This window comes from Equus przewalskii, chromosome 13 (genome assembly GCF_037783145.1).
Source record: "Equus przewalskii isolate Varuska chromosome 13, EquPr2, whole genome shotgun sequence".
Lineage (NCBI taxonomy): Eukaryota > Metazoa > Chordata > Mammalia > Perissodactyla > Equidae > Equus > Equus przewalskii.
In genome coordinates this window covers 30,478,687-30,499,602 of record NC_091843.1, presented here as the reverse complement: position 1 = coordinate 30,499,602, position 20,916 = coordinate 30,478,687, and the positions used below count along the sequence as shown (strand labels likewise).

The window sequence follows — 20,916 nt, the reverse complement described above, 5'->3', positions numbered from 1 at the left end:
CAACCCAATTCCTGCACAGCCACCAGAAGCAGACCTCACATCCTGTCACTGTCTTGCCTAAACACGATAGTGGCTCCTCACTCTCCTTGGAGCAAAACCTACCCCCCCTGCAAACTCCAGTGCCAGCCTTTTGACTATGTCATTTCCCACATTTCTTTTTCTTTTTCTTTTTTTTGAGGAAGATTAGCCCTGAGCTAACTACTGCCAGTCCTCCTCTTTCTGTTGAGGAAGCCTGGCCCTGAGCTAACATCCATGCCCATCTTCCTCTACTTTATATGTGGGACACCTACCACAGCATGGCATGCCAAGCGGGTGCCATGTCCGCACCCAGGATCCGAACCAGCAAACCCCGGGCCACTGAGAAGTGGAACGTGCGAACTTAACTGCTGTGCCACCGGGCCAGCCTCCGTTTCCCACATTTCCTCACTATACTCCCACCACTCCAGCCTTCCTGCTCTTCCCTGATGGCCCTAAGCTTACTCGCACCTCAGGGCTCTCACACTTGCTGTTCCCCTTATCTTCCATTTTATCATTCAGGCCTTGCCTCAAAGGTCACTCCTTCCCTTTCTGTCCCTGCATTCTCTATTTGATCACTGTGGTCTGTTTTCTCTGTAGCAGTTATCACTACTCCAGGCTGTCTTTTTTATTGCTCACCTTCCCCTGAAGCATCAGCTCCATGGGGGTGGGGGAGGGGTTAGCAGGAGTAGGGGGCTGTCTATCTTGTTTACAGCTGAATTTCTATCTCCTAACGTAGTGGCTACCACATAGTTGGTGCTCAATAAACATAGTCAGTAAAAGAATGCATGACGAAGTGCTCTTGGAAATCCCCGGCTGGGTCCCCTCACTTTTCATAGGAGGAAACTGAGGCTGTGAGGAATCAGGGACCTGCCTGGAGCCCTCCTGCCTGAGCACCAGTGCTTGTCCGAGGCAGGGACCCCAAGGGAAGCGGAGGGCTCCTGGCACGTGCGGATCCCTCACGGATGCTCGGCCTCCACCTCTTGAGTCCCTCTGGGCATCTCGAATCGTAGGAGTCCGTGCAGACAATGCCGGGGCGCGGCCGGCAGGCGAGTCCGGCAGCAGCTGCGCAGGCGGCGGGTACATGTGAGAAGTTTGTGAAAGGAGACGAGAGAAAGGGAGAGGAAGGTGAGGCGGGCGGCTGCGAACACCTGGCGAGGCAGCCCCACCAGCTGCCTCCCCGCGATGGCATCTTGAGTTCGGCCGGCAGTCCTATCCGGGCCATCTCCCGTTCCACCCGTCTTCCCCCTCCCAACTCCCTGAGGTGGAGCTTGGCCGGGGATGCAGGTGGGAGCGGGTAGCTGCTGGCTTCTCCCACTGGCCTCAGCCGGAAGCTTGCCTGGAGCAGGGCCAGCCTCTGAGCCTTTGGAAGCAAGGCCTTCTTGCCTTCTGGGAGAAAAGTAAAAGCCAGCTCATCCCATTCCCTCAGCCTCCTGGCTTGGGTGGCAGGGAAAACTGGTGCCAGACCAGGATGTTAGTTAAAAGCATTGGCTCGGGAGTCAGAAAAATCTAGGTTCCCATCCCTACCCTACCATAATTAACTGTGTGACCTTGAGCAGCTCAGTCTCTCTGTGCCTCGGTTTTCTCATCTGTAAAATGGAGATAGCAATATCAACTTCACAGGCTTGATGTGGGGATTCAGTGTACAATAGTTCTAAAGCACATAGCCCAGAGCCTGGCACACAGGAACCGCTCCACAAAAAGCTCTTCTTGTTGTCACCATCACCATAGGCCAGAGTCCCGGGGAGAGTATTATTCATACATTCATTCATTCAACACAAAATACTATATTAAGCTCCTACATGGTGTCTAGCCTCTAGACATAGGCACTGGAGACACAAGGACAGATATGACTCATCCTCAAAGAGGTCCCAGAATCCTTCAAGGAGCAGAGACCATAAAACATCATGTTCTTACCAAGAGATAATAGAGGAAGATGCAGAAGACTCAAAGAAGGAAAACTCTCTCTTTGAGTCTTGGGGTGAAACTTACATAATCAAGTCAGGGCTTTCAAATAATAACAATAATAATGATGATGTCAAGTAACAAGTTTCCAGTTGAGGGTCCCAGATCACTTGCATGCAAGTCACCTATGTCTATTAAAAAGCACCTGATTCCTTGAGGTCAAAATCTCTGGGTGTGGTCCAAGGTTGCTGATTTTAAGAGGCTGCAGATGATTCCCAGTCGTACTAAAGTTGAAAACCACTGGCCCACAGGAAAATGCCTCTGCCCCCTGCCCCAGCATCCCTATAGAGCTGGTCCTTCTGGAGGACATAGTGCTTTGTGTCCTGACTTCGGGTTACATGTGGCAATTCCATGTCCCCACCTGACTCTGAGCTCTCAAAGCAGTGTACTCTATACTGCAGAAACTACCACAACACTCAGCTGTAGCAGGTGTTCTGAAATGATTGTAAAATGAAGAAAATGCTCCCTTTAACATCACTTGCATAAATGCCCATGTGGTTCTTACTTGGACACTCAGACAGATTTTGTTTGGTTCGTAAATTATGTATATGTGTGTGTGTTTTAATTGTCATTTAATGCCATGGGCGTGGGGTCAGGGGCGTGTGCTCTCCGGCTTACCACAGTCCCAATCTTCCCTTTTATACACTCAGCTAATTTATTTTACCAGACTTGCCCCTGATAGAATTTAAGTTTGCAAATCCTATAAAGTGTAGAGGATGTTATCAATTGTGTTCTATGGCTCTCCTTCCAATTGCCTTCTATATGATGTTTTCCTCCTTTCTTCTCCAGTCCCTTACCTCCCGGGCCTTCTCAAAGAGACCGGTCCCTAAGGCTGGGTGTCTCCTTGCTGCTGGCTGCCCAGAGCTGCTAATAGACCTTCTTGAAGGGAAGTATAGGAAAAACCCAGGGAACACAGGTTGCCTGATGCAGGCGTGATTTTTGATTTTTGATCTAATGCCTGGGAATGCTGGAGTGGGGCTGGTGAGCTGAAGGCCTGCACTTGAGGCCTAAGGGGGCCAGCTGGTTTTGCTCTGGGTCTGACCCCTGCCTGACCTCCACCCTGCCTAGTGTCTCCCAGGCCCCTGAGGGGACAAAGCAGAGAAGGATGGAAGGTTGAGTCTTTCCCTCTGTTTCTAGGGGTTCAGCTTCACAGACAATAGGGTCTTATGGAGTGAGTGTAGGTCTCAGGGCACCATGGGGCGAGGCAAGTTACAGATTCTTCTCCCTGAAGGATCCAGTATCCTCATCTTTCCTTCCCCTTTCCCTTTTGCCTTCCAACATTGGGCAGAAAATAAGAATGAGTGGTCCTAAATGCTGGTGAGTGATAAAATTATGCTGCATTCAGCTCCTGGGGAGTTAAGGGCTCTGGAGAGAAGCTCCTTACTCGCTCAAAATGTGTCTCATTTAAATTAACCAGAATAATAATCTTCTGCTAGAGCTGGAAGCACTTAGCAATCATCCAGTCCAGCCTTCCCCTTGTGGATAAACTGATGCCCAGCCAGGGTCACATAGGCCCAATGTTAGAATGCTGTCCAAACTCCAGCCCTCCTGAGGCCCAAGATGCTGGTGTGTATTCTGTATTGCAAGAACCCCGGCAGCCTTGCTCTGTGTCTGGTGCATGAATCTGCATCTCCACTGCAGTACAAGTTTACAGTCATTTTCCCGTAGTGGATTTTAGACTGGTGACTCTGTGAGGACAGGGACGGAATCTGATTCATTTCTCTGTCCCAGCCCTCTGCGTGGGGTCTGGCACAAAGCAGGTGTTGAATGAGTGAAGGAGAGCAAGGAACTAGTTTGCACATGCAGACAAACCAGGTGCACACCATCTCCAGGGGGACACCCCAGGCCGCTCCTGCTCCCAAAAGCTTTCTCTTTAAGTTGAGGGGGGAAGAAGACAGGAACTAACATTTCTTCCATGATTTCAGTGTGCCAGGCACTGTGCCAAATGCTTATCTCAGTGCATTCCTTACAACAATCACTGGAGGAGAAACTACCACCTTCACTTGATGCATGAGGAAACTGTGGGACCCAGACCCTGAGATGGCTCATGGCCTCTCAGCCGGCAATAGGCCCAGAGGCCTACTGAATTTGAGAGCCAGGCTGTGCCCCAAAGCCTGAGGTTGTGAGGAGGTTTACCAAGCACCACGTTGGGTGCTGGATGCTTTCCTTTCTACTCCAGCTGGAAACATCTTCGCTGGAACCCAAGAAGGCAAACAGTCGTGCAACTCCCATTTTAGAGCCGAGGAAAGCCAGGCTCAGAGAGGTTTAGTGAAAGGACCGCACCTGGGATGAGCTCTTTTCTCTCATTGGAAGGCGGGACCCAGGCTAGGGCACTGACTCGGTTGCGGAAGAAGGATTGGCTGACCGAGGGTGGAAGCCCGGACCTAGGCTGAGCTTCCTCTTAGGCCAAGGGGTGGCCCCCTTCAGCACCCCACCCCCTCACCCCATTTTAACATTCTGGGAAACCCGGCCCCCGCCCCCGGGACGCGAGGCTTTAGCCCGCAGGCTGGTCGGATCTCTGAACCCCGAAGGCCAAGGCTGTTCCCAGGGCGGAGGCGGCGTCCCCCGCGAGGTGGGCTCAGCTGGGCGCGCAGGGCTTCTCTCCATCCCGAAGGGCTGCGCGGCCGCGGTCCCAGGATTCCCCATCCATTATTCACGATGTTTACTAGCGTGTGGAAAGGAGAGGAGAGGAGGGACCAAGAGGGGATGAGAGCAGAGGGGAGGCGGGGGCGGGGCAGTACTAAGCCCCGGGCACTTGGGTCCCGAATCTTCGGGAAGGAAGACAAAGTAACTAAGTGGTTAAGAGCCTGGAAAGTCAGACTTGACGCCTGGCACACAGTAGGCCATCAGTAAATACTTGTGGAATGGATAACTGAACGAGTGTGAATGGCTCTGCTCCCAACCAACTCTGTTGGTCTTGGGCATATCACGTAACCCCTTTGACCCTTGTTTTTCTTATCTGTAAAACGGAATAACAGCACCTGCTCCATAGGGTGTGAGGATACCATGAGCTAGCTCTCTAAATTGCCTAGCACATATCATCAGCTCAAATAATGGTAGCCATGGTTATGGGGAATGGGGCTTGCAAGCGTTCGCAGCCCAGGGAAAGTGCACTGACTCCCAAGGCCGGTGGGCAGTCCCGAACTATTACTATTCTAAAAAATACTCAGTAAGCTTCTTTAGACTGACCGGTTGGGCAAAGGGGGAGGGGGCCAATTGTCTTTTTCCAACGAAGGCAAGAAAGGCTAGCGTCAGGAGGAAGCCACAGGCCTCCAGGACTGGGCAAGCAGTTACTTTCCCCACCTTCACCCCGGCAGCGGTTGGGACGTGGGGGTCACCTGGGGCTCATTCTGGCAGCCCCTCATCCTCCCTGGAGCCGGTCTGCGCTCTTGGAGGCGCCTCTTCGCTGCGCCGCGGGGCCAGGCTCTGGTGGACGGCTCGGGCGTGGGGCCAGGAGCGCCCTGGAAATGGGCAGTTGGCGGCAGCCGGGCCGACAAGGAGTGTGTGTGTGTGTGTGTGTGTGTGTGTGTGATAGGGGGTTGGAGTAGGGTCAGCTTCCTGGTCAGCCCGGGGCTGCCCTTCGATCTGGGCAGTGCGAGTTGGGACAGGACAGGAGATGTTTGGGACTTGGGGGGAAAAATGTCTACGAAGAAGAAAGAATCCGGAAAGTCTGCCGGGCTGGAGCCAGGTGGGGCGGGGCGGACCGGGAGAAGCCAGTGGGGCCGGGGTATAAATGCTGTGGCGGGGGCGACCGTGGCGGGCACAGAGAGGCGCGTGGAGTGCTGCTGCCTGGCCTCGCCTCCCGGGCCGCCCCTGCGAGTCCCGGGCGCGTGAGCACGCCTGCGCGCGCCCGGGCCCTTCCTGGCAGGCTGCTTGTAAGATGAGTGAAGAAGCAGGTGGGGGAGAGGGGAGGCAGCGAGCGAGAGGGCGAGGAGAGCGCGGGCGCTGAGCGGCGTTCACTTGGAGCGCGGCGAGCGAACGAGAAGAGCCTGATCCATGTCCCTCGCTGCCTCCCTGCCAGGCGCGCGAAGATGATGGCCATGAACACCAAGCAGCCTTTCGGCATGCACCCGGTGCTTCAAGAACCCAAATTCTCCAGCCTGCACTCCGGCTCCGAGGCCATGCGCCGAGTCTGTCTCCCAGCCCCGCAGGTACGTAGTGGAGCGTAATTACCGCTCTAAGGCACATTTTTTGACAGGCACTTGCTTCATGTTTTTTTCATGTTGCCCAGAACAATCACCGCTGTCTGAACCCCTCTCCTTGTCTCCCCCACGCTCTCTCCCGGCGCGCACTCTCTCTCATTCATGTCTCTGATCCACACGTCTGTTCCAGCAGAGCCTCTGTCCCCGTATTAATTTTTATGACCTGGGCTTTGAGGAGACGCATCTCGGTTGCTTGAAAATGTGTTTTAATCCTGAGTTGACAGTATTCCCCACTGACCGTGCTGTGCGCCTTCTCGCTTGCAGCTGCAGGGTAATATATTTGGAGGCTTTGATGAGAGCCTGCTGGCACGCGCCGAAGCTCTGGCGGCTGTGGATATCGTCTCCCACGGCAAGAACCATCCATTCAAGCCCGACGCCACCTACCATACCATGAGCAGCGTGCCCTGTACGTCCACTTCGTCCACCGTGCCCATCTCCCACCCGGCCGCGCTCACCTCGCACCCACACCACGCGGTGCACCAGGGCCTCGAGGGCGACCTGCTGGAGCACATCTCGCCCACGCTGAGCGTGAGCGGCTTGGGTGCCCCGGAGCACTCGGTGATGCCGGCGCAGATCCACCCGCACCACCTGGGCGCCATGGGCCACCTGCACCAGGCCATGGGCATGAGTCACCCACACGCCGTGGCGCCTCACAGCGCCATGCCCACATGCCTCAGCGACGTGGAGTCGGACCCGCGAGAGCTCGAGGCCTTCGCCGAGCGCTTCAAGCAGCGGCGCATCAAGCTAGGGGTGACCCAGGCGGACGTGGGCGCGGCTCTAGCCAACCTCAAGATTCCCGGCGTAGGCTCGCTCAGTCAGAGCACCATCTGCAGGTTCGAATCTCTCACTCTCTCGCACAACAATATGATCGCGCTCAAGCCAGTGCTCCAGGCGTGGCTGGAGGAAGCCGAGGCAGCCTACCGAGAGAAAAACAGCAAGCCGGAGCTCTTCAACGGCAGTGAGAGAAAGCGCAAACGCACGTCCATTGCGGCGCCGGAGAAGCGCTCACTCGAGGCCTACTTCGCTATCCAGCCGCGACCCTCCTCCGAGAAGATTGCGGCCATCGCTGAGAAACTGGACCTTAAAAAGAACGTGGTGAGGGTCTGGTTCTGCAACCAGAGACAGAAACAGAAACGAATGAAGTACTCAGCTGTCCACTGACTGCGGTGGGGCGCAGCGTCCGGGGCCGGGAGAGCTGAGTGTACGTCCTGGGGGGAACGGTTATAGGGGACTCCAGGACATTTCCTGGCAGGTCAGGTTCTCTCCCCTGAAGCCACAGACTTTCCCCTTTATCCCGCCAGGTTGCCTCCCGGCCTTCTCTTTATGTTTTTTCCTTCCTATTCCCACCAGAAAAGTTTTGGCACTAAGAAAAAAATTCATGAAAGGCAGGCCTGGAGGGAGTAGTGCTGTCCGTGGTGCTGAAAATCACCCTCGCGGGCCGGACTGTGCGACCTCAGGGCAGGAGCCTAAACGCAGGGGATAGTGAATTGGCCTGCCCGCACGACTATGTGGTCAAGGCGCCACTTTGCTAAGAGCAATTAGGCAAGCGGTGAAGGGATGGGAAGGAAGTGATAAATAATAACACAAAGTCTAACTGGGGCACAAACGTACTGGAGATTTATTTAGAATATATAAAATACATGTATGTTTCCAAAGGATAGCCTTATACTCCTTTCCCCGCCTAAATTTTATCCCCCTCATCCTTTGGTCTGCTGTAAGTTCTCTAAGGTGGCATGGATTAGGTTCAGGGATAGGGTGCGGGGAGTTGGGGTTCCGAGCTGTTCTCCGGGTAAGTCGGGCTTCAGACAAGGTGGGCTCAATTTGGCGACTGAAAATGCTGGGATCCCTTAGCTGTTTGCAAGCAGCAGCCGGCACCCGCTCTGGCCCATCCTCCACATCTGCTAGCGTTTGAGGGGTGATTACCGCTTGCTGGAGAGCGGGGGATTGGTACTGATCCGGACAGATTGAGGACTCTCTGACCAGAGCTCGCTGCTCCAGCCAGACTCCCAGCGCAGCGTAGAGGCGGCCGCTCGAAAGTAATTGTAACTTCTCCAAATCATATGCAAGTCCTTCCAACACGTCTAACCTCGTTGCGCTTTTCTTATTGTTGTTAGCATCGTTTCCTATTATTTATTTAACTTCGCTTCTTTCCATCCCCCTTATATGGGTGGGAGTTCACTTATAGTTTTGGGCGGAAAGAGGGGCCAGACCGCCCCGTCACGTTTTATCTTTCGTTGCTTCATGTAATTTGCGTGTTGCTGTGTGACTTTTGGTTTCATACTCCGAAAAGACACAAATAAAATGTTGTTTTCTTCTCTTTTCACCCTTGAATTAACTTATAAAATAAATGCTTTATTTTTCAACCCGAATCGCAGTGCTTTTCTTTCTCAGAAGCTAAGAAGTACTAGTCTTGGAAAGGATTTTGAAAGTGAGACCCGGAAGAGCTGGGCTGTCACTTCTGCAGGCCAGTCTCCGGCCATCTGCTCTATTTTCTCCTCTTCCTCAGCCGCCTCACCCTCTCACCCTCATCCCCTCCAGGAGATCCCGCCGCTAGTCTCCCGACCTCAGGGTTTCAAGGCACTTCCCTCCACGGGTCCCCGCGTGCGAATTTATCAGCCTCTTTTTCTCAACTTCACTCAGACTGCGCAAACTTTGATGCCTGACTGATGGGAGTAGGAGCCCCCAGTGCCTCCACTCATTGGCTGTTCGATACTGAGGGCAATTTCTTAACTTCTCCGAGCCTCCATTGCTTGTCTGCAGGATGAAGATGCTAATGCCTACCTCGGAAGGTTATTGTCGGGACTAAGATTGTTTATTTAAGGCGCCTGGTAGTGGTTGGCGCTTAACAGGAAACACTATTTTAAAAGAAGCAAAGGGCTAGCCAGAAAGTGAGGGGATGGATGCAAACAGGCAGGCAAGTACTCTTCGCTGGGACAGAGTCCGTTGAGGTCCCTTGGGATCTCTTCAGAAATTCACGTGGAATTGTCACCCAAGGGTCTATCTCGGCTTCTCTGAGGGGCCTACATAAGATGTCTGCTGCAAAGATCCTAGCCTAGTGCCCTGTACACAGTAGATGCTCAGCAGATACCAGATCCATTCTCTCTCTTCCACTCCCTCTAAAAGGAGGAAGAAACCTTTTTATTTGTGAGCCGCAGAAACACCTTCATGATTTAAAAATTAATGCTCCAAGTCCAGGAGTCGTATGCACATTTCTCCACTGCGTCTTCAAAGAGCTCTGGGTCATCAGATCTCTGGCCCGAAATTCCAAGCAGAGCGGGTCTCCCCTCCGCGCAGCGCGCCCCCCTATTGCAAAAGCAATCCTGAGGATCGCCCCCAGACCCGGACCTCAGCCCCTCTGCCCCGCCTTGCGCAACAGCTCCAGCGATGCCTCCACCTCCCTCTCCATCGGGTGTCCTTTAATAATAAATGCCCTTATGCCATTACATTATATTGTGGGTTTTGAAAATTTAAAATACGGCTGATGCAATATTAATTGCCTATAGTGGTATAAAACACAGGGCCGGAGCCCAGCTGGGCTGCAGAGGAGGCGGCCGTGAGCGTCCCGAGCCGAAGCGAAGCGCTCCAGACAGACGCGCCTTTGCGGGCTGCGAGATTTCCTGCAGGTAAGAGCCTTCGGCTTTTCTGGCCCGAGAAAGAACCCGATATCCGCCTCCATCTCCTTTTTGAAAAGTTCCCTGTTGTTATTTATTTAGTTTTTTTTTTTTTTAATTCATAACCGCAAAAGTTTGGGAGACTTTTTGGAGAGGGCGAGATGAGCCTCCTGGGCGCAAGATCTGCGCCGGAAGCGCCGGGCTAGGTTACGAGTGGGACCTGCGCCTCTGCGCCGCGGCCGCTTCAGGCGCCCCGGACCGCCTGCACGCTGGAGTGTTTTGACCAAATTCTACCTGCAGGCGGGAGTTGCGGCCCGGTCCACGACGCGCTCCACCCTCTCCCACCCCGTGAGTGCGCCGCGTCGGCGCCTCCGCCTCACTCCTTGGGCTTGCTCAGGAAGCAACGGGAGCTGTGTGTTCTCCGGCATTGTGCCGTCGCCTTTGCCACTTGTCTGGCGGAGGCACAGACCTCTTGAAGGTGGGGCTTGGGTGGGTACCAGCCGGTTTCGGGTTCACACAGGCCTGGTTTGCCTCCTGGTGGGCTATTTCCTAACCATGTGACCTTAGTCAAGTCACACCACCTCTCCGAGCCTCTGCTGATGGCTGTAAAACCTCACAAAAATTATTTTTGAGTAATTGAAAAGCACCCTGGTGCAGATTTTCCTTTCCCAAATCCTGCCAACTTGCAACATTCACTGTCCAAGGCCCAGCTGGGAGTGGCTTTAAACTGTACCAAGAGAAAGTGAAGTCAACGTTCAGGACAGTTTGTATGGAAAGCTGCATCAGGTGTCTCAAGGTGGGAATTTGAGGGTCACTTGTAGATCAGGGGAAAGGCTTCTAGGCACCTCCCTAGCTAGAACCAGGGCCTGACCTGGAAGGAGCCAGGCATACATCAGCCAGCATGGCTGAAGCCCTGGCAGGCAGAACTTGGAGGCAGGAATCCTGCCTTTCCTGAGTCTGAGCTGTGTGACCTCTGGCCAGGAGCTTTCTCTCTCTGTGCCTAGGGTAGTGTCAGTTTTGTTCATTGTTTCACATCCAGCTCCCAGCTCATGGTTTGGCCCAGAGTGGCAGGCAATAGGTGCTGTTGAATGAATGAATAAGGTTTTTGTTTTGTAACATGAAAGGACCCCTTCCAGCCCAATCCTCTCTGGATTCCAGGGACTGTAGGAAAGAACAAAGACCCTGGGGAATAGACAAGTCTCCCTGGAAGTGGGTTCAGGGTCCAGGTGGTGTCTGCATCTCAAGCTTCCATTCAAAGGCAGCCAGTTTCCTTCCTGTTTAAATCAGAAGAGCCTTTGCCTCACTCTGTGCTGATCATGGGTAGAGAGGGGCTGCTCCATGACCCAGGCCCTGGGAACCCAGAGGAGAAACAGGGAGGAGGGTCGGCGGTGACCTCTGCCCTGGTAGAGTGCCCTCCATTGGAGGCTGAATTTTTTACTTTCTGCTGAAATGGAAACAGCTCCAGCTCTGGAGTAGACAGACATGAGATGAAATATCTACTCCATCTCTTTCCTGAGTAAGTGACTTCAGGGCTCTGAGCCTCAGTGGCCTTATCTGAAAAATTGGAAAAAAGACTATCTTTCAAGATTGCTCTGATGATTAAATGAAACCACATAAGCCCAGGGCCTGACACATAGTAGGCATTAATGGATATTTAGTATCTTTAAAACATTATTTATACTCAGAAAAGTGAGAGGTAGTGTAGCAGGGTCAAACTCAGGGCTTAGAGTCAGGTGGGATTAACATTTCCCCCTCTGTGAGCCACAGTCTGTTCATCTATAAAATGAGGGTGGTAGCAGTGTCCACCGGCTTGCCACGTGGTTGTCAGGGGCAAGCCGGAAAGTGTAAAAGAAATCTCTTTGCACACTGTGCCTCCCAGTTATGGAGGGGACAGTGAATTCGCTCTCCAGGAGTCCATGGTGCGCATACATAGTTCCCTCCTAGAAGCTTGACCCCAGTAGGCGGTTCCTTGAACTCCAGCCTTCCTCCCTTGCAGATTCCTGGCAAGCATCAGGCTTCTGTGACCGCTGGAGACTCAGCGCGGCGCTCCCCCCCTGAGGGGCGGAGCTCCAGTGGGCAGAGGAGGCGAAGAGGATGGGGTCTCTGATTCGCTCTCCCCCGCCCAGCTCCCACCTTTGGCACCCAGCTCCAGAAAGAGTCAGTAAAAGCCTTTCGTTTTACTGAAGGGAGAGACTGAGGCACAGAGAGGGGCAGAGGGACTTAGCTGGCTCCTTCCACTTAAAATTGCTCTTTTCCCCAGTCACGCCATCGCACTACCCCTTTTCTTTCTTTCTTAGTCTTTCTTACTCACTGATAACACCCTGTTTATTTATTTAGCAGTAAACGCGCTCGGGGAGGGCAAGTACCACGTCGGCCCAGTTCCCCTCTGCCTCCCTGAACCTAGGCAGGGCCTCGCAGAGAGTGAGCGCTTCACAAAGCTTTGTTGGATAAATGAATAATAATATCTAACAAGTATTGAGGGCTTCCTGTATGTCAGGTACTGTTCCAGGCACTTTACGTGTATTAATTTATTAATCCTTAGACAGCATCATGAGCAGGTACCATTTTAACCCCCATTTTACAGATGAGAACTTGGAGGCACAGAGTGTTTACGTAACTTGCCCAGGGCAAGTGGTGAACACAGCATTTCGTGGAGAGATCTGGCAAAAACCCGGTTTCTTCACGGCACGCCTCCCCAGGTGAGACCTAACCCTGGTAGGGGGCAGGGGAGGGGGCCCGCCTGGGGTGGAGGTGGAGCAGGCGCGTCAGATTTGGCTGGAGACGCGGCGCGAGCAGAGGAGGGAGGGAAGCCGAGGGAGCCCGCTGTCCTCGCCGGGTTTCGGGCCCTCCACCCGCGCGCTCCGTCTCCGCGGGTCTCTCCCCTCGCATTCGCGCCGCCTCTCACCTCTGGTCCCCGTCTGTCGGTCTGTTTACTTGTCTCCAGAGAACCGGCTCTTAGCTTTCCTCCAGCCTCGCAAGCGCGAAGCTCTGACCCCAACGTGCAAGACCGAGGTGGGCCGTGTCCCAGGGGCGCGCAGAAAGCTCCCTCCCCCTTCTCTCCTCCGCGGAGCTGCCGGAGCCCCCGCGCTAACCCCGCCCCGGCGGGCAGCCAGAGCCAGCGAGGACCCCGGCGGACGAATTAGTCTCCCCTTCGATCGCTCTTTTCCGATCAGGTCAGGTTTCCCTCCGTCCCCCGACGGTGCTTCCGCACCGCCCGGCTCCCAGGGCTCCCCCGCGGGGTCGGGGTTTGCCCGGCGCCTCCCAGCGCCTCCGGAGAGGGCTTCCCCTCTGCTGCGCTCCGGCCTGCGGAGCCCCCCGAAGTTTGGGAGGAGCGTCTCGGAGAGAAAGATGGACGGCCAGGCCCAGGCTCTTCCTGGGGGTCCTCTCTAGCCGGTGTTTCCTGTCCCCAACGAGTGGAGTACTTGTCCCTATAAAACGTCAGTTCTCTGCCCCCTACCTCAGCGCAGCCCTGCCCAGCCCGGCGCTGGAGGCAAACTGGTACGGAATACAGGACTCTCTCTCTTTTGAGTTTTAGCTTTGGTTTTAAGATTTCACACACACACAAAATCCTAGTGTTTGTCCTGGGAAAATCAAAATTTTGTGGGACTTTTTTATACACAGCATTTAATATTGTTTTTACTTTGAATTTCATAAGGTGGGAGAACCACCATAATTTCAAGAGGTCTCTGGCCCAACCCCACTCCCAATCCCAATGTCTCTCTTTCCTCAACTCACAACCCCCCTTCCCCCTACACACACACACACACACACACACACACACACACACACACCAGCCCAACTCCAAAACCCAACATCCCCGCCTGCCCCTGCGACAGAGCCCCTCAATGCCTGGGGCTTTGCTAGACGCTCACCTCTTGGCAGATATAATGTCCAGCTCTCATAAATCAAGACCATAAAAAGCTTACTTTCATATGCACTCAATTTCTACCAAACCTAAACTAATTGCATAAATTCCTTTAGGCCACTCAAAGCTGCTCTCCGGGTTGGGATCTGATCAATTAGTCATTAGGCACTCCATTAGCTGGGGCTTAAGCTGCCTCATATAAATGTCTTCTGTCAATTTGCTTGTAATTGAATGAATAAAAAAGGGTGCAATTATCAGCACAGAGGATCAGAATGAGGAGAGGTCAATTTTATTCAAATATTTAAAAAATGTCTTAATCTAATAATAATAATAACAATAGCAATAATTAGAAGGCATTTAGACACCAGCCACTCCAAGAGTCTTGTCCATGTTAAGGAAAGCTCTGGCCTGAGACACAGCAACCTGAGTGTGTATCTATGCTCTGCTGCCTGGCAAAACTTGACTCTCCCATCCTCGGGGCCTCAGTTTCTCTATCTGTAAAACAAGTTGGTGGGAGGTGATTTTCCTTCTTTTTAAAAATTAATTTTATATTTTGTCAAAGTAATTCATGCATATAGTTAAAAATTGAGTACAGAAGGGCAATTTGACCAACCTCCACCCTCAGTCACTTTTGGCTGTTTCTTTTGGAAGTTAATTACATGTTTAAATAATATATATTTGACACTGTTTCTCTCTTCTTTTTTTTAAGTTCAAGGTTTATTTCCTAGTATTTTGATTAAATAATACATGCTTCAAATTCAAAAGAAATAGAAGATTTGCAGTGAAAAGTCTTTCTACCACCCTTGACCCAAGTTATCCAGTTCCTTTTGTTTGAAAGCAAATAACATTCTCAATTTCTGGTGTATACTCCAAAGATATTTTATTAGCTGTCATTTCTTGATTTGTCATTTTTAGTCATTGTGCATTAACTTCTTGCTATGGTGTCAGAGATCTAGAGATATAATAATCTTGAATAACCTTCCTACACCAAGAATCCTAGGAAGTTTTGCATAAAATCAATAATTTAAAAATAGGACATGAATGGGCAGTTGAAAATTGTGAATCTTTTCTTTGACCAACAATTACTTTGGAATTGTAGATCCCATATGTATAAAAACTGCCTACTCACAGACACAAAGAGTGTTTATAGGTTGATTTGAGTTCTTTCTACCTCCTTCCAAATGGAATTTAAGGCAGCCTATCTGTTATTACTATGGAATTAGACACTACACATATAATGGAGGTATATTTATCTACTGGATACTTCAATTCATACAGTGCTTGGTTTTGTTAGATTCTGTTAAAAATTTATCTTCACTTCATTGTCTCCTCCAAGTGAGCTGACTTCTCCAGTAAGATGAATTTTTCTTGCTGGACACAGGTATGATGAGGCTGGGGTCGGGGGGGGGGGGACATTGACAATATCATCTAGTGATCCATCTAGGGTTGGGGTGAGCACCAGACTGCAGACATTTCATCTCAGCTTTCATGTGTGAGGGAGCAAGAACCTCAGAATATGTGTTCTGACGAAAGTGCAAGGCGGTGATCCTGACTGACTGCTGGGAGATGTACAAGGAGCCATTGTTCCAGGTGGGGTTGATTTGTATTGAACCCTGCACACTCTCTCAGTGAAGTCCCCTTGTAGTGAAAAGCGTGACTTGGAAGAGAGTCACCTGGGAGACCTGGAATCATCTCTGGTCAGCATACTGAGCACAGGCCACATGGTGGAGTGGGAAGGAACCTGCAATGTGCACAAAGAGGTCTGAGTTCCAGGCCTTACTCTGGGATCTTGGCAACTCTATTCACTTCTCAGTGCTTCAGTTTCCCCAACTCTAACTTGAGAAAATTGAGCTAGATAGTTCAATTTTGATGAGGATTTGTGGACTCCCTTGAGAATCTGAGGCAAACTGTTTTCTTAACTCAGAAAAATGCACATCTATGCACCCAAAAGTTTTGCTAACTTCTTGAAGTTCAACCATGGACCCTTGGGTTCAACCCATGAGTTGATGGGTCTCAGGTTAAGACCCCTCGGACTAGGTGATCTAAAGGCTCTTCCTGATGTGATTATCTGAATCCATGATTAAATAGAAGCTTTTAAACAAGCACTGAAATTAAATAAGTTCTGAAACCAGTTTAGCAAACTGGAAAGAATTTGACTGAAAGCACAAATAAAATGTCAATTAGACCATAAGCCGGTTGTCAATAAAGACTCCAAATGGCTTTGGCAAAATTATTTTTCAGATCAATAATCAATCTCTCAAGAGACAGTGTGATGGAGTGAAAAAAGCACTACATTAGGGGTCAAAATCCAGGTTTGCTTTTTTTTAACCAGTCTTCCGACAGCTAGAATTGAGACTTTGAGCTGGGGACTTCCCTGCTCTGGCCTCTCCTCTATCAGTAAAATGAGGAGGTTGGACCAGATGACTTCTGAAGCTTCGAGGTGTGATATTATGTGAGCTTATGTGTATAAGCACTGGCATGTCTTACATATGATATTTGTTTTGGATTATGTTATCTTTCTATTTTGTTTTCAAAAGGATAGTTGTATGATCAAAGTAGAGCTGGAAGAAGGGGCCATGGATTGTGGTATCTCCTGGGTTCCCAGCGTTGAGGTTTCTGAAACCATATGTCAGAAACACAACTCCCACCTCCTACTGAAAAAATGTCTATAAGTTTAAAAATTAAAGGCAGGGCAGGTATAGGAGGCAGGAAGAAATTAAAACATTTTTTATACTAAATAGCCCTGGTTCAGTCAAGACAGTTCATCAGCAGGTCTGGGGAGACCCAGCGCAGTGGGGAGCAGAGGGGCTAGGAATTCATGTGGGCTGACCAGGGTGACACCGGGTACCCATGCTGATCCCGGCTCTGGCTGGAGTCCACAGATAAGAGAATGCTGAACAGGGCTCCTGTTCTCTGCTCCCAGATCTTCATTTTTCTACCCTTCTGACTTGGATTAACACTCGCAGCGGTAGCTCATTAGCCTTTAAGGGTCTGCATTACTGGCCACATTGCTCAGGTAAAATGATGAGAACATGAACCACCTTCAACTCTTCCACCTCCAACTTGCCAGAGTTTCTCCTTTCTGATCTATAGTCCCTCCTTCCCACCCCCAGTTTTATTGAGACATAATTGACATATAACATTGTATAGGTTTAAAGTGGACAACATAATGATTTCATATATGTATCTATTGCAAAATGATCACCACAATAAGATTACTTAACATCCATCACCTTACATAGTTACATTTTTTTCCCTTGTGGTGAGAACTTTTAAGATCTACTCTCTTAGCAACATTCAAACATACAATACAGTATTATTAACTATAGTCATCGTATTGTACATTACCTATCCAGAACTTATTTATCTTATAATTGGAAGCTTGCTCCTTTTGACTACCTTCACTTAATTTCTCTGTACTATAGTTTTTACTTCTTGATTTTTTCACTGAGAGTATTTTTCTATTGCTTATGGCGTCATGTAAGATGGCCTATCTCTTCTACTAATTTTATTAGGTCATTGAGGGGAAGGCCTGTATTTCTTGACTGTCACAGTAGAGTTTTTTCCATCACAAGGAAGAGTTTTAATGATATTTACTCCAAAGCTTTATATTGTCATTGTTAGACACATATGGAATCCTAGAATGTGAACTGAGAAGGGTTCTGTAGACCCTCTGGTTGGAGAATGTGATGTTGTAATTCTGGGGCTTCAGGAATCTGTATTCTTCACAATCTATCCATGTGACTCTAAATACTTACCCAGATTTAAGAAGATGTTTCTGACACTTTTTTCCCCACCAAAGTGCCCAACACTGGAGTTTGGATATATAGCCTGAAGCACAAAATCCTTTCAATTCTTATTTCATTAAAGGTGGTAGAAATTTTGCACTCCAGTTCACAAACATCTGTGACTGTTTAGCCCCGACTCCCACTCCTGTGTTAGTCTCCTTCTCATGGGGTAAGTCGTTGCAGCACCCAGAACCGTTGGCCACAAACACACCCTGCACAGTGATATGTGGCCCATAGGAACAAATAGCCTAACTTGACAGTAAACTCTAGTGAAAACTCTTTTTTATGGGGCAAAAATGAGACCTAAAGGCAATCTGGTAAATAAGAGTAAAACAAGCAACATCTCTACTGATCACTTTAGAATACAGTAATGCATCGCTTAATAATGGGGACACTTTCTGAGAAATGTGTTGTTAGGTGATTCCATCATTGTGTGAATATCATCAAATGTACTTACACAAACCTAGATGGTATAGCCTACTACACACCTAGGCTCTATGGTACTAATTTTATGGGACCACCGTTATATATGTCATCTGTCATTGACCAAAATGTCATCATGCGGCACATGACTGTAGTAGGTATTTAACAAATATTCGAAATTGAGTCTATGAATGAGTGAGTCTTGCTTATTATCCTCCTGACCACACCCTCTCCCCCCAAAGGTGAAGGGAGGAAAGGTGGAGATTTGAAGGTATGAAGTGTTCCTGTATTCAAAGAGCTGCCCCTCCTAAGATATTTTACAAACCTAGTTGAAGTATATGTATTGTAATCCAAGTTTTATAAATGAGGTATCTGAAAGGTTAAACAACTTGTCCAAGGTCACACAACTAATAAATGGTAGAACCTAGGAGGTAAACCCAGGATGGTCTGCCTCTAGAGCTGTACTCTGCACTATGCCACGCTTGTTCCTGTAGAAGAAAATGGACTTAAGTCTTTAGGGGTGAAATCTGAAGGACTGTTATGCGAAAGAAGCCCTACTCTTGTTTTGTGGGTTCCTGAGATGTATAACTAGGAAATGAAAGTCACAGAGAGAAAAATATTCAATGCCACACAAAGAAGAAGGCTCTGGCAGTCAACACGGTCCAAGGAGTGGGCCGTGCTATGACCCCCTCCATGTCTTGGAGGATCTAAGCAGAGATTTTAGTGAATGATGCTGGGGGGGATTTCGTGACATCTCATTCCAACCTGAGAGCTGATGCTGCTCCAGAGGATTGTTTGTTCCTAGATACCAGCAGTGAAAAATATAAAGGAACTATCTCATCCAGAAAATTGATAACTTCCTTAAAGGAGAATGGAAAGTAAATATTATTTCAATATTTTTATTCTTTGCATTTGCCTTTCGGAATACCAAGATATATACTTGAAACTCGTAATAATAAAAACATTGGGCTCTGCTCCTTGACCAACTTAGTGTATTAGAAGAACTCGGCAACACTTTGCTCTCTGTAGAGTTATCCTCGGGGGTAACTAGAGCCTTCAGGGGAGAATGGGAAGATCACTGGGAGCTGTTATTTAAAAATGGTTTTGTAGAGTAGGGACCAGATGGGGCCCTGCCTGCCTTGTGCCTACTGGCATGGCTTTATCTTCTCTCCCAACTTTTCTTCCTTAAAAAAGAAAAGCTTCTCTTCCTTTGTTCCTTCACTTCTTTCCCTCCCTGTCTCCTTTTCCCTGAGCACAGTGTCAAAGTTCTTGGGAGGACTGGTTACTGCTTTTAAGTTTTTCACTCGGACCCTTGAGTGTTCCAGAGACAACAGGCCACAGAGAACCCTCGAAACCAAGGCTGAGCTACCAAAAAGCAGACTAAACATGCACTTCGGGTACTTGCAAAGCAAAGACGCCTCAAAATAAGAAAAGATGTTTTGGAAGACTTCAGTATTTGATATTTAGCATTCCAGTAGTCAAGTTCAAGATTGTGCTGGACTTCCTTCCATGTGTTTTATGAGATAGTGTTTTAAATTTCATACAGAAGTAGCGGTAGTATGAAGTATTCAATGTTTAAAGTTTCTAAAGATCTTCATTTGAGCCAACATAAAAAAATATAATTATATAAATGATTATGAATACCCTGAACTGTGCTTTTTTGCTTTTTTTTTTTAATTCTCCAGCACAGGTTGACCAAAGAACTGAAGAAAAGTGGAGTCTTTTCTGATTTCTGTGCAGATGCCTGGCTTCATCAGAAATAGCTGAGGTCTGGAAATATAATGAGTTAATTCAGCAAAACATTTGTTTTTGTCATTTGTTTTATTAGAGAGCTTGGGACTCAGCCCCTGCCCCCATGGAGCTTACACTCACATTGGGGACTACGGATAGCTCGTTCCTGGGAGTCAGGACCAATTTGTTTGTTAGTTGCTGACTGAGTTAACCTGACCTTACCAGCGTGTAGTGTTTTGGAACTAGTCTCAACTTTTCTGGATAGCTCTGTTAGCATACTATATAACTACGGATGCCATTCTCCTCCTCTTCCCACCCTCCTCCCCAGAAAGAAAAGTCATGGAAGCTGAAAAGAAGAGACAGAAAACCTCCAAACCCTGTGATTTAGCTTAAGGTCACTTGGCACCAAGTTATGGAGCTTAATTATGATTTTTTGAAAAAAGCAATATAAAGAAGCAGCAGTCAGCTGGAGAGGAAGGTGTGCATTCCTGGCCACCACAGTAGATCACTAACGGATGGAGCCACTCCCTCTGTCTGCTCGTTGGCCACCCATTGCACGGATCCAGTTTGTACACGGCCCTCCTCTTTGTCCGTGACGAGTTGCGATGGGCGCATCTTCTCCAGAACAAACCAGCTGCTGACCTGTATGTAGCTGGACTCTTCAGAGTTTAAACCCAGCTTAAGTGTTTTCCTAGGGTGGGGGCAGTATGAGAAGCGCTGCTTCTTTTCTGAAGAGAACTCAAGTTGTGTCTGAGAAGGTCAGATAGGAACTAGGTGATGCTGATGTTATTGCCAAGAGTCAGAGTAGGATTTATTTTCTTTTAAATTTAATTTTAAAATCAAAGTTATATGTGTCCATAGTTAAAAGACTCACATCTTTAGCAAGGCTTGGTGTGGAAAGGAACTATCCTGCATCCTCCTCCCCTTATACCCTGATTCCGCAGGCAGTCACTTTCAACCCTTTCAGCTTCCTGTTTTGCTATTTACCTCACTATCTCTAAATATCGTGTTTATATTGATACCTCTTGATTGTTCAGTTCCCTGTAAGGAGATGAGGATTTAGCGCTCTCTCATTCCCTACGCCAATTCCCAGCCCCTCAGCATTCCAATATGGTTAAATCTTAATTTGGGTTAGATTAATATTCAGCGTCTTACATGTTTTATTCTCAGCTAACATTTACTGCTGAGCCATGTGAGGTACTATATTGCTTTTCCTTTCCTGCGTGATATTTTATTTTTCTTGGCATTAATAATTATTGCTTTTTTCTTTGTTATGTTTATTATTAATGAGCTCCAAATTCTCCTCATTTATGTAA

The 20,916-nt window shown here is 49.1% G+C and overlaps 2 protein-coding genes across 2 annotated transcripts; both read left to right on the top strand.

Annotated features, from left to right (window-relative positions):
- Nucleotides 1-5,867: 5,867 nt before the first annotated feature.
- POU4F3 (POU class 4 homeobox 3) lies at nucleotides 5,868-7,781 on the top strand. Its single transcript, XM_008513878.2, has 2 exons — nucleotides 5,868-6,131; nucleotides 6,447-7,781. Exons 1-2 carry the CDS (start codon nucleotides 6,012-6,014, stop codon nucleotides 7,341-7,343), a joined length of 1,017 nt encoding a protein of 338 aa, XP_008512100.1. The 5' UTR covers nucleotides 5,868-6,011; the 3' UTR covers nucleotides 7,344-7,781.
- A 1,603-nt stretch (nucleotides 7,782-9,384) lies between these two features.
- LOC139075426 (uncharacterized) lies at nucleotides 9,385-19,666 on the top strand. The gene is made up of 5 exons (XM_070571744.1): nucleotides 9,385-9,634; nucleotides 9,701-9,805; nucleotides 12,378-12,492; nucleotides 12,738-12,966; nucleotides 19,560-19,666. The coding sequence occupies exons 1-4, from the start codon at nucleotides 9,385-9,387 to the stop codon at nucleotides 12,934-12,936; spliced, it is 669 nt and encodes a 222-aa protein (XP_070427845.1). The 3' UTR covers nucleotides 12,937-12,966; nucleotides 19,560-19,666.
- Nucleotides 19,667-20,916: the final 1,250 nt, after the last annotated feature.